Source organism: Molossus molossus, unplaced genomic scaffold (genome assembly GCF_014108415.1).
Source record: "Molossus molossus isolate mMolMol1 unplaced genomic scaffold, mMolMol1.p scaffold_m16_p_15, whole genome shotgun sequence".
NCBI lineage: Eukaryota > Metazoa > Chordata > Mammalia > Chiroptera > Molossidae > Molossus > Molossus molossus.
In genome coordinates this window covers 46,103,510-46,117,571 of record NW_023425350.1, presented here as the reverse complement: position 1 = coordinate 46,117,571, position 14,062 = coordinate 46,103,510, and the positions used below count along the sequence as shown (strand labels likewise).

The following is a 14,062-nucleotide window of genomic DNA, read 5'->3' as shown; positions in this document are numbered from 1 at the left end:
CGAGAACAAGAAATTGAAAACCTGTTCAAAACAATAATGGCAGAAAACTTCCCTAACTTGGTGAAGGAAACAGACATACAAGTCCAGGAAGCACAGAGAGTCCCAAACAAGATGAACCCCAAGAGGCCCACACCAAGACACATCATCATCAAAATGCAAAAGTTCAAGACAAAGAGAGAATCTTAAAAGCAGCAAGAGAAAGGCAGCTAGTTACCTACAAGGGAGTTCCCATAAGGCTGTCAGCTGATTTCTCAAAAGAAACTTTGCAGGCCAGAAGGGAGTGGCAAGAAATATTCAGAGTGATGAAAAGCAAGAACCTTACAACCAAGATTACTCTATCCTGCAAAGCTGTCATTTAGAATCAATGGCCATATAAAGAGTTTCCCAGACAAGAAAAAGTTAAAGGAGTTCATCACCACCAACCATTATTATATGAAATGATGAAGGGTCTTTTTGAAGAAAAAGATAAACTATATGAGCAAACAAAATGGCAATGAATACATATCTATCAACAATGGAATCTACAAACAAAATGAACAGGTAGAACAGAAACATTCTCATAGATACAGAAAACATTTTGTTGGTTGCCAGATGGGAGGGGGGTTGGGGGAATGGGTGAAAAAGGTGAAGGGATTAAGAAGTACAAATTCATTGCCAGACTGACAAACCTCAAAGGGAAAGGGGTTGGGGGATGGGAAGAAATAAACCAAAGAAGTTATATTTATAACCAATGTACACAGACAATAGTGTGGGAAAAGGCGGGAGGGAGGAGGGTGTGGGGAGGAGGGGGTTGATGGGGTAAAATGAGGAACATCTGTAATACATTCAACAATAAAGATTTTTTTAAAAAAGCAAATGTATATGCAAAAAAAAAAAAAAAAAAGAATGAATAAATTATGTAGAACAATGGATGAATATCACATACATAATGTGGAGCCAAAGAAACCAGACACTAATGAATATACTCTGTATGATTCCACTTATATGAATTTCATGCATCGGCAAAATTAACCTGTTGTTTTAGAAATCAGGATAATAGTGACTTTTGGGAGGAAGTAGTTACTAGGCTTATTGGCAGAGTGTTTAGTTTCATGATATGAGTTCTGGTTACACAGGTATATTTCTTTTTTTTTTAATCCTCACCCGAGGACATTTTCTTTTTTTTTTTGCATTTATCTTGAGGGAGAGAGGGAGGAAGAGAAAGAGCAAGAGAGAGAGAGAGAAAGAAACATTGACGTGAGAGAGACTCATCAAGTAGTTACCACCTACACGACCCCAACCGGGTTCGCGGGCAAACTGCAACCGAGGTACACCCCTTAGTGGGAACTGAACCCGGGCCTCTCTGGTCCATGGGCTAATGCTCTAACCACTGAGCCAAACTGGCCAGGGCACAGGTGTATTTCATTGTGAAAAATTATTGAACTATTGACATAATTTGTACATTTTCTGTATGCATATTATACTTTTAAACAATTTCTTTTAAACTGCTGTTTTAATTCCCAGACTTTTCCTGAAGTCTAAGCATTTTTTTCAACTTGAAACTGTTGCATATATTACAAGGAAATATAACTTCCAAAATAAATTTCTTTTGGAATTAAAATTTATTAGACTATGTCTAGTTGGTATACAACATTTTATTGGTTATATTAATTTCAACATTTTTATACCTTACAATGTGATCACCCCACTAATTAGAATAATCATCTGTCCCCATGCAAACTTATAGTATTATATACTGTATGCCTCTTCCCCTTTTCACTCCTCTATTAACCCCCTCCCTTCTGGTATCATTCCTTTGGTCTCTGTTTCTGTGAGTTTATTTTTGTTTTGTTTGTTCATTTGTTATTTGGGTGTTGTTTTTTTTTAGATTCCATAGGTGAAACCATATGGTATTTGTCTTATTTCACTTAGCATAATGCCCTGTAGATTCATCCGTGTTCTCGCAAATGACAAGATTTCATTCTTTTTTATTGCTGTATAATATGCCATTGTGTGTGTGTATGTGTGTGTTTATATCACATCTTCTATAGTCATTCATTTTTTGATATTTTTGATTAACAAAATTGTCAACAAAATACTAGCAAACTGAATTCAACAGTACATTAGAAAGATTATACAACATGATCAAGTGGGATTTATACCAGGGATGCAAGTGCAGTTCAACATCCAAAAAACAGTGTGATTCATCACATTAACAAAACTAAGGATAAAAATCCTGTGATTATGTCAGTAGATGATAAAATTTGAAAAATTCATTTGACAATTTTACATCCATTTATAGTAAAAACATTCAACAAAGTGGGTATAGAAGGAACTATCTCAACTTGTTAAATGAAGGTTGTATATGACAAGCCCACCACTAACATTATACTCAGTGGTGAAAAGATAAAAGCTTTGCCTCTAAGATCAGGAACAAGACAAGGATGCCAACTCTCACCACTATTATTCAACATAGTACTGGAAACCTTAGCCACAGCAATCAGACAAGAAAAAAAGGAGTAAAAGGCACCTAAATCAGAAAGGAAGAAGTAAAACTGTCACTATTTGCAGGTGACATGATACTATATATAGAAAACCCTAGAGAATCAACCAAAAAGTAATAGAATTAATAAAAGCATTCAGTAAAGTAACAGGATACCAAATCAATATACAGAATTTTGTCACATTTTATTTAAGATTTTAATATGGGGCTTATATCTTATTCCTAAGTATTATAATTCTGTGTTCTTTTATTTTTTGAACAGTTTTAAATAATAGAGGATTTTAATTAATGCAATTCAAGCTCTACTGGAATAATTATTTAATAGGGTAAAGGTAATGCTGAAGTGTTTTTAAACATCTTGAGGCATGTATAACAGACACAAGGGAAGTGGTAAGATGATTATCAGAGTCATTGAGGCCCTTTTAATTTAAGTTAATTTTTAAATGTATTTTCAAAATAACACTTAAAAATATTTATTTTACTTTCTAGCCCATTGAGGCCCTTTTAAATATACGATTGAACATCTAGTACTTAGAATTTACATTAATCACATTTTTTTCTTAAATTTTACAGTGTGTGATTAATAAAGTTTCACAAGTAGAAGAACTAGACACAGATGCTGTTACGAAGTAAGTATAAATATCAGTCACAGAACAGCTGACACAGACAAGGAAGAGAGTAGTTAATAGAATTCAGAAGAAAAAAGAAATATGTATAGTGGTTGAAAAAAAAAACATGCAGTAGTTGAAATTAATGTTCACTGGAGGGAGGCAGTTATCTGGAAGCAACCCCTCAGGGAGGGGAGATGGAATTACAATCACCTTTCCTCCTTTTGATCTTTTTTTTTTTTTTAATTGATTTTCTTTTCTTTTAGAGAGTGAGGGAGAAAGATGAAGGGAAAAAGAGAGAGAGAAACAATATGAAAGTGAAACATCCATCTGCTTCCTCCTACATGCCCCCTTCTGGGGATTGAGCCCCCAACCCAGGCACATGCCCTGACCAGTAATTGAACCAGCAACCTTTTGGTACACAGAACGACGCCCAACTAACAGCCATACCAACCAGGGCTCCTCCTTCCAGTCTTTTTAAGAGTTGTTCTTTGGCCAAGCCCAGCAAGTCAGCCTCCCAGTGCAGAAAGAGAGTAGAGATGATATACAATGTAGATATGGAGGGGGGAAGTTGAAGATAATTCATTTCAGAGGATTATGAGTATTAAATTATTTGGCCAAATAATTAAAATTCAGCTTCTAAATGGCTTTGAGAAGTTTGAGTACATAATTTTGAATTGCCCATGTCTATAACTTTTTGTTTTCACTCTTTTTAAAAAAAATTTATTTTCTTTATTGATTTTTGGAGAGGGAGAAGGAGATAGAAACATCAATGAGAGAGAATATCGACTGGCCACCTCCCGCATGCCCCCTGCTGGGGATTTGGCCCACAACCTGGGCATATGCCCCGATCAGGAACTAAACCAGTGACCTCTTGGTGCATGGGTCTACACTCAACCACTGAACCACACCGGCAGGGTGTTTTCACTCTTTTATTTTGAGAATAGCGATAAATATTTTATGACTATGGAATTCTCATTCATATAGATATGTAAACTATTTACTGGCCTAAAATGCGAATAGCAATATGGATAGCTGTGAAACTTCTCTAGGTCAGATTCATAGAATGAGGATGTGGAGTTTCAATTTCCACACTATTTCCTAGTGAAAACTCAGTTTCAGAGTTAGTTGAAGCAACCCTAATAATGTAGTAATCACTGGTACAGTAGTTGTAAAACCTAAGTTATTGGGACTCTGTTAAAAGCCCTAATAGATATGGAGAGTCAGTCATATATATATATATATATATATATATATATATATATATATATATATATATATATTTTTTTTTTTTATTTAATCCTCACCCGAGGACATTTTTCGATATTTTGTTCAGATAGAGTGAGAGGGAGAGAGAGAGAGAGAAACATCGACGTGAAAGCGACACATCGAGTGGTTGCCACCCACATGACCCAACCAGGGCTGGGGACAAACTGCAACCAAGGTACGTGCCCTTAGCGGGAACCGAACCCGGGTCTCTCCGGACCGCAGGCCGACGCTCTAACCGCTGAGCCAAACCGGCCAGGGCAGTCATATATATTTTTAAATATGTTTTTATTGATTTTAGAGAGAGAGGAAGGGGGAGAGAGAGAGAAACATCGATGAGGGAGAAACATCAATCGGCTGCCTCCTGCACATTCCCTACTGGGGATCAAGCCTGTAACCTGGACCTGAAATAGAACCTGCAGCCACTTGGTGCATGGAATGATGCTCCATCCACTGAGCCACACTGGCTGGGTGAGCCAGTTATTTTTAATTTTTTTCTTCCCTAGGGAATTTTTTCAGATAGAGAACTTCCTGTATCTAAAGTATAGGAATATCTTCAGAAAATAAACTCCTAGCTGCAGCAGCATTCATTTAAAATTTAGAGTAATGTCACTGTAGTACTATAAAATATTCTAATGGAACTATTTAGCATTATTTTTTATCTTGATGTTATCGATTGATGTCAGCTATAAAAATATTGGCTGTACTATTATATATTATACTAATATGATAGATAATAATTGCCCAGCTGGTGTGGCTCAGTGGATTGAGCGTCATCCCATAGACTGAAAGGTCCCAGTTTGATTCCAGATCAGGGCACATGCCAGGGTTTCGGGTTTGATCCCCAGTATGGGGCATGCAGGAGGCAGTCGATTGATGTTTCTCTCTCACATCGATGTTTCTATGTCTCTCTCTCTTCTCTCTCTAAAAAATCAATAAAACATGTTTAAAAATATTAGTATAGCCTGGCCGGTGTTGTTCAGTGGTTGAGCGTCGACCCATGGACTAAGAGCTCCTGGTTCGATTCCCGGTCAGGGCATGTGCCAAGGTGTGGGCCCGATCCCTAGTGAGGGGCATGCAGGAGGTGGCTGATCGATGCTGTCTCTCATTGATGTTTCTATCTCTCTCTCCCTCTCCCTTCCTCTTTCTAAAAAAATGAATAAAGAAAAAATTTTTTTAAAAAATTAGTATATATTACATCTGGTATATGTTACATATATATGTATACTAATATGATACTGGCTCATACTTACATAGCACTTTTTTATGCACCATGAATTGTTCTGTTTACTTCTTATTAAGTTATTTAATATTCATAGCAACCATATAAGGTAAGTTCTGTTACTTTCCACATGTTAAGGTGAGAAAATTAGAGCAGAGAGGGGCTAAGTCACTTATCTGGAGTCATAAAACTAGTAAATGGCAGGGCCGGAACTTGAACCAAGACAGTGTGGCCCAAGAGTTCATGCCCCTAGCCACCATGCCATATATGGAAAATTACTTTGAATTTGTAATGAGAGAAGTAGGTTATTAAGTTTATTAAGGGAGATGTTAGTTCCTACTTTATTTATTTCAGAATAAATCTTCTCTACCTTAAACCAAAATTGGTTTATTTCTCTGTGGCTTTTCATCCAATGGTCATAAATCATGCTCACATGGAATTACTATGTAAGATTCATAAGTCAGTACACTTGACTAGATTAGTCTTACAGACATTTGAACAGGGAGGTACTGTTTGGTAATTGACTTCAACTCAATTTTATGATATTAATTAGGTGTCTAGATAAAATTGTATAATTATTCTTTTACCAGATAGTATTTAGTTTCCTTTAATTTGGCAGTTTATTTCATACATCATTTGGTCCAAAGATAATCATTATTTTTGTTTGAATTTTGTTTTTTCTAGGCTTGCAGATCAGATGAGAATGTTGAATTTTCCTCAATGGTTTGATCTGCTAAAGGATATTTTCTCTAAGTTTACAGTTTTTCTACAAAGAGTTAAGGTAAGCTTATGTGATTATCATTTTATCCAGAATATCTCTAAAATTAAGTCAACTTTCTAGATTTATCAATATATGTAGGATCAAACTAGAAGAAAACAATTCCTTTGTTTTTGTAATTTTTCTAAGAGACTTGGATTTAAATAAGATGTGAAGTGTTTCAGAGTATTTTGGTACCTTTTATAATTTGGATGATTTATTTTATATTAAAAAGAAACATTTTTGTTAGCATTAAATATTGTACAATAATATTTTCTCTTATGATTTTGTGATGCTTAAATCTCTCTAAATTATCTAGAGGTCCAATGTTGTGAAACATTAAAAAATCTGTCCTAAACCACTTATATTTTCTAGAGCTTTAATGTTGATAATAATGGTATTTTAAAACATATACTCATATTTAAATTGCTTACTAATATTCTTTATTGCAGGTTTTTATTTCATTTTTCAATCTGGGATCCAAGTAAGGATCATGTATTACATTTAATTGCTTTGCCTCATTAGTCAAACCACTTTTTTTTATCTTTACCTAAGGACATTTTTGCATTCATCATCAGAGCAAGAGGGAGAGAGGGAGGAAGAGAGAGAGAGAAACAATGATGTGAGAGAGACACATCAACAGGCTGCCACCCACAAACTGCAACCAAGGGACGTACTCTTAATGGGAACCTAACCCAGGTCTCTCAGGACTGCAGGCCCATGCTCTAACTGCTAAGCCGAACTGGCCAGGGCCACTTTTATTCCACTAAATATAAGGAAAAGAACACATACCACACAGCATTTTTCAGAAGAAAATATGTCACAGACTCTAATACATATTGATTGGGATTGTGTTTTAATGAGAGAGAGTCATTAGGAATTACTGAGTATAATAGGCTATTTGTGAAAGTAGATAGTTTTTGAATTATCAGATGTCAGTATTGTTTTATATGTGCTAGTTAACATTCCTGGCATCTCCTAAGTATCATGTTAAAATGGTCTTGGGGACTTTGGAACTTATCTATGACATGACTTTTCATTATTGACATTTGAGTAATGCTAAGTCACATGCATAAGCTCTCTAATCAGAGTAGGAAAAGTTTTGTAAAGTGTTATTCACTATACTTAATTTAGACTCCTACCAAATGTTGATCCTACCCATTGACAGTGAGAGATAGCAAACCTGTATCTGTGGATTGTTCAATAACTAGGTCATGTTTTCACTTATCCTTGTATTCCCACCATGATGTCATCACATACACTTTTGTTATTTCATGTCTGGATATAGAGAACTCCCACATCGCATAGAATTGGCCAACTTTTTGCCAGTAATTTTTAAATTTCACTTTTAGGCTCTATACCAATTAAACTAAGTCAAAGTATTATAGTGTCTCTCCCTCAGCTCCCCTTCACAGTTTTGCTTTCCATGGTTTCAGTTACCAATGGTTTATCCCACCTGGGGTGTGAAGCATTCCTTGTTTAGCAGATCCATGCTGTATATGCTCCCCACTCATTAGTCATTTAGTAGCCATCTTGGTTATCAGATTGACTGTTGCACTATTGCAGTGCTATGTTCAAGTAACTTATTTTACTAAATAATGGCCCAAAAGCACAGTAGTAGTGATGCTGGCAATTTGGTAGTGCCAAAGAAAAAACATGAAGTGCTTCTTTTAAGTGAAAAGCTTCAAGCCATAGTGTCTTCAACAATTAAGAGGACTTACTAGCTTGTATAATTGAAAAATATCCAGAGGTACGTCAGCCTTTAGGTTTTTGATAGAAAAGTTGATGATGTTATCTAGTCTTGGTTTTGTTTTTCTGCAATTTCTCTCTGTTTGTCTTATATATGTATCTTCTTGAGCTTTAAGTTCAGGCCATCCATGATGGTTCCACGTGCTGATTGCAGTAACTTAGACCCTTATCCTGTCTTTGAAGACCTGAAGTTGAAATCTTCTTCCCTAGAACCATGTAGATCTTGAAAAAGAAATCAAGAGTTTTGAGAAAGGGGGTAACAAATTATGAGAATGCAACTATGAATATTAGAGTAGGCAAGTAGCTCCTTATTTCCTAATAGTTCATTAAGACTTAATTTACATAAACTTACTCTTAATTCATCTAGCCTTCAATTTTTATTAAGAACCTCTTATGTTCCTGGCACTATTCTAAGCATTAGGATTACAGCATCTCAGAACTAACATTCTAATAGAGACCTAGAATTAAAAAGTTACAAAGATAGCCCTGGCCAGCTTGGCTCCATGGTTAGAGCAACGGTCCGAAGACTGAAGATCTCAGGGTTGATTTCTGGTGAAGGGCACGTACCTGGGTTGCAGATTTGATCCCTGGCCCTGGTTGGGGTTGTGTGGGTGGCAACTAATCAATATGTCTCTCTCATATCAATATTTCTCTCTCTCTAACCTCCACTCCACTTTGTCTAAAAAAATTAATGGAAAAATATTCTCAACTGAGGATTAACAATAACAACAAAAAGTTAAAAAAATAATAACTTTTTAAAAACTGGATCATGGGATAAAGTTTCTGGGAGAAGAGTCAGAGAAGGCCTCTTTGAAGAAGTAACTGCAGGAAACTGAATGATGAGAGGAAATGCTTATGCAGAGATCAAGGTGAAGAGCATTCCAAGCAGAGGAAACAAAGGGCACTGAGATGGGAACAATAGAATTTAGAAGAGTAAAAAGAGAATCAGAATGTTTTCAGAGTGGTGAATGAATTAAAAAAGTCATGAAGTGAGGAGAGGGAGATGGATATAAGTGTAAGGCATGGTAAGAAATACAGATTTTTCTTTCTTTTTAAATGTTTTTATTGATTTTTTTTTTTTAGAGAAAGGAGGGAGAGGGAGAGATAGAAACATCTATCAGCTGCCTCCTACAGGCCCCCTACTGGGGATCGAGCCTGCAACCTGGGCACATGCTTACTGGGAATCCAACTGATGACCTCTTTCTTGGTGCATATGACGATGCTCAGTCGACTGAGCCTCACCAGCCAGGCCATAATTTTTTTTGTTTGTTTTAAGCAAGCTCATTAATGAAGATGATTCTCTGACAGGCAAATTATGTTTAGTGTAATCTATCTAAAAGGTTTGAGAAATCTGCAGTATTTTTAGAGAAATTTTTATTTATTAAATCAATTAAGCCCTGGCCAGTTTGGCTCAGCAGTTAGAGCGTTGGCCGGCGGACCAGAGAGGCCCGGGTTCAGTTACCGCTAAGGGCACGTACCTCAGTTGCAGTTTGTCCCTGGCCCTGGTTGGGGTCGTGTGGGTGGCAGCCAGTCAGTGTGTCTTCTCACATCGATGTTTCTCTCTCTCTCTTCACCCCTCTCTCCCTTCTGCTCTATCTAAAGAAATGCAAAAATGTCCTTAGGCAAGGATTAAAAAAAAATCAATTAAAATACAGAATTTTATTCCTAAGCTTTAGGGAACCCATTTCTCTTGAGCAGTTCTTTTTCACAAGTCACCTTTACAGTGTAATAAATTAAAAAATTGGTAGAAATTCTTACATGCATAACTTTGATCATTTATAAGATGTTCAAAATTATATACACAGAATTCGCTTTTGGGAACTTTAGGTGCAAGATATTTTAGATGCTTTAAAAACGTATCCTGTTTTCTTGTAGGCAACATTAAATATCATTCACAGTGTTGTTCTCTCAGTTCTTGACAAAAACCAAAGAACTAGAGAATTGGAGGAGGTTTCACAACAGAAGAATGCTGCAAAAGATAATTCACTGGACACAGAGGTGGCTTATTTAATCCACGAAGGCATATTTATAAGTGATGCATTCAGTGAGAATGAATTAACACCTATAGCAATTGACACTACCTCTCAAAGAAATGCATCTCCAAATAGTGAGCCCTGCAGCAGTGATTCAGTATCTGAACCAGAATGTACTACTGATTCTTCATCCAGCAAAGAGCAGACATCATCATCTGCTACTCCAGGAGGTGTGGACATTATGTGAGTATGGTAACTGCTGTCAACTTAACAAGATTTTGAATCATCTTATTATTCAGTTTATTGGAAAACCTTGTAAACTTTGGTCTTGGAATTTAATGTAACAAAAGTAAATTAATTTTATGAAACATATATCTTTTTGGAAATGTATGGAAGGTAGTAAGGAGGGGAACGTTGGAAGTAATTGAGAACTGCAGAATTTTAAGGCTAGAAAGGAACCATTTAATTAAATGCCCTCATTTCACGTTTAGATGACTTATTTAAAATCACTATTGGCAGAACTTGTCCTGAAACTGAGGTCAGTATTACTTTGGGTTTATGGTTATTTTTCTTCCTTCTAATATGTTACCTTTGTATTTTGTATATAGTAAAGATCTGTTTGATTTATAATTTTTTATTTTTCAAAGACACAAATTTCCAAGTGGATCACACTATCTTTTTAAACATTATTTTTTTAAACTTTTTATTTTGAAATAATCTCAAATTTATAGAAAAGTTGCCAGAAGAGTACAAAACTCTCATATATCCTTCACCTTGATTCCCCAGTTGTTAACAGTTTACCATATTGTGCTATTTTACTGGCCCTTCCTTTTTCTCACTGCTCCCTTCCTCTCTTTCCTTCTTTGTCTCTCATGTATGTATGTATGTATGTGTGTATATATATATATATATATATATATTACCTGAGGACATTTTTGATATTTTGATATTTTGTTCAGATAGAGTGTGAGGAAGAGAGAGAGAGAGAAACATCGATGTAAAAGGGACACATCGAGTGGCTGCCACCCACACGCCTTGACCCAACCAAGGCCGGGGACAAACTGCAACCGAGGTATGTGCCCCTAGTAGGAACCGAACCCGGGTCTCTCTAGACCGCAGGCCAATGCTCTAACTGCTGAGCCAAACCGGCCAGGGCTCATGTTAATATTTTTTCTGAATCATTTGACAATAGGTTGCAGACTTGATGTCCCTTTTTTCCCCAATATTTAAGTGTATATTTCCTAAATACAGTAACACTGCCTTAAATATCAATTAAAATCAAGAAAACATTGATACATTATTACCATCTAATTCACAAACTGCATTCAGAATTCACCAGTTGTCCCAATCTGTATAGAAAGAATGAAAACAGCCCTGGCCGGTTTGGCTCAGCGGTTGGAGCATCTGCCTGTGGACCATAGAGTCCCGGGTTCAGTTCCCGCTAAGCCCTAGTGGCTAGGGGCACCTACCAGAAAAAAAAGAAAAAAAGAAAGAAAAACAAATAAAGAATGAAAACAAAACAAAGCCAATAAAGTTTTTCTGGTCCAAGAATATAGTTTGGATTGAATTATTGTTAATAATAATAAGAGCTTAGTACTTCTGTTCATTTTCACATAAGTCAACTTATGGTGCAGGAGCTTAAAAAAGGTTGCATTTACAGCATAAAGTCAGCTATATCACCTCCATTCCCCACCAAAAAGAAAACTCCCCAAAACTCTGAGCTACACATTAATAAAAATATTTTTCTGTTTAGGCTAATATTTTCCAATTGACTGGTTAGGGTACAGTCTAAAACAGCTATTAAAAGAGATGTAAAAACCTCTGTAGCTTAAACAAATATGGTCCTCTCATGTAACAACTCGGAGGTAGGCAGTCCAGAACTGAGAAGGCAGCTCTCCTATCCTCATCATGTAGCTTCTGTCTTTGTCTGAGGCAGCTGCTCCAGCTTTTATCATCCTATCTGCATTCCCTAGCAGCAGGAAGGAGAGGGCAAAGAGTCAGTATACCCCCCTTACTTTTTTTTGGTTTAGCTTTTTAATTAGAGTATAATGCATACATACGGAAAGTGCATCCATTGTAAGTGTTCAGCTTAGTTAATTATCACAAAGTGAATACACTGGTGTAACCACCACCCAGGTTAAGAAATAGAACATTATCACTCTCTAGAAGCCCCTCTTGCCTTGCTACTATGCCTTCACTTCCCCAATTCTAAGACACTGTTAGTTTTTCCACTTTTTAAACTTTATAGAAATGGAACCATATTCTTTTGTTTCTAACTTAATTCATTCAACATTGTTTGTGATATTATTTTTCTAAGTTCTTACATGTAGTGGTAGTTTATTTTTATTTATGTACCAAGATTTCACTTTCTGACTATACTACAATGTATTTATTCTTTCTAGTGATGAAATTTTGGTTATTTCCATTTTGATTATTGTGAACATTTTTGTAGATGTTTTTTGTGCACATGTTAAAAGCATTTCTGGCCCTGGCCGGTTTGGCTCAGTGGTTAGAGTATCAGCCTGTGGTCCAGAGAGACCCGGGTTTGGTTCCCGCTAAGGGCACATACCTTGGTTGCAGTTTGTCCCTGGCCCTGGTTGGACCCTGGGGGAGGCAGCCACTCGATGTGTCCCTTTCACATCGATGTTTTTTTTTTTCTCTCTCTCTCTTCTCTCTCCTTCCCACTCTATCTGAACAAAAAATGGAAAAATGTCCTCAGGTGAGGATAAAAAAAAATATGCAAACCTCTTTCTTGAATCTTGTGACAGTTTCTAAAATAAAATGAATTACTTCATTAAACATAATATTTTTTTATTTTTTATCCTCACCCGAGGATATTTTTCCATTTTTTGTACAGATAGAGTGGGAGGGAGAGAGAGGAAAGGAGAGAGAGAGAGAGAAACATCGACGTGAAGGGACACATCGAGTGGCTGCCACCCGCACGACCAACCAGGGCCGGGGATAAACTGCAACCGAAGTACGTGCCCTTAGCGGGAACCGAATCCAGGTCTCTCCGGACCGCAGGCCGACGCTCTAACCGCTGAGCCAAACTGGCCAGGGCTAAACATAATTTTTTTTTTAAAAAAAGCATTTCTGTTGAATATACCTAGGAATGAATAAGATATATGAATGGTCAATTTAGCTAATGCCAGTTTCCCAAAGTGATTGTACTCATTTACAGTCCCCTCAGCAGTGTGGAAGAGTTCCTGTCAGTACAACTTCATTCACTCTTGATATGTCAGTCTTCTACATGTTAGCTATTCTGGTGGGTATGTTGCAGGGATAGTCATTTTGATTTTTATTTCCTTCATGATTGGTATGAGAGCACTTTACATATAGTCATTAGCTGTTTGAGTAGCCTCTTTTGTAAAGTGCCTATTGAAGTTCTTTACATACTTCTCTATTGGTTTGTCTATTTCTTATTGATTTATGGGAGTTCTTTATGTAGTCTCAACATAAGCCCTTTGGCAATTGTGCATATTGTAAATATCTTCTACCACTCTGTAGGTTGATTTTCACTTTTACTGGGGTCTTTAGTGAAAACAAAGTTTTTAATTTTAATACATTTCTATGATTCTTTTTCTTTATGGTTTGTGCTATTTTTGTGTCCTATTTAAGAAATAGTTCCCTACCTTAATGTAAAATGGAAAGCAACAAAGCTCTAGAAGCATGTAGATTGGCAGTCCATCTGGAAATGATTTTTGTATTATAGTATGGATATATTTCTGACCTCATACCATTTGTTGAGAAGATTATTTTGCTGCTTTAGAGTGCCATTCTTGCCTTAAATCTAATATTCATATATGTGTGGATCTGTTTCTGGACTCTGTTTTGTTCATTTGTCTCTTTGCACCAGTACCATTAAGTAAAATTGTCTTAGTTACTATAGCTTTTTCATTAGTCTCAATATGTGGTAGAGTCATTTCTTTTATTGTTCTTCCAGGATTGCTTTGATCATTCTTGGTCTGCTGCAAATTCATTTAGATTTTAGATTGAAATAGATTT

At 36.3% G+C, this 14,062-nt stretch overlaps 1 protein-coding gene across 14 annotated transcripts in view; it reads left to right on the top strand.

Annotated features, from left to right (window-relative positions):
* The window catches only part of VPS54 (VPS54 subunit of GARP complex), a 104,712-nt gene that overhangs the window by 64,329 nt on the left and 26,321 nt on the right, over window positions 1–14,062 (top strand). For all 14 annotated transcript variants that reach the window (XR_004959680.1, XR_004959679.1, XM_036262682.1 and 11 more), the window contains 3 exons: window positions 3,056–3,111; window positions 6,263–6,359; window positions 9,960–10,300. Coding sequence is in view for 12 of the 14 variants with exons in the window: in XM_036262682.1 (XP_036118575.1) it covers window positions 3,056–3,111; window positions 6,263–6,359; window positions 9,960–10,300 (494 nt within the window). In the remaining 2 variants the exon portion in view is untranslated. The remainder of the gene's footprint in view (window positions 1–3,055; window positions 3,112–6,262; window positions 6,360–9,959; window positions 10,301–14,062) is intronic.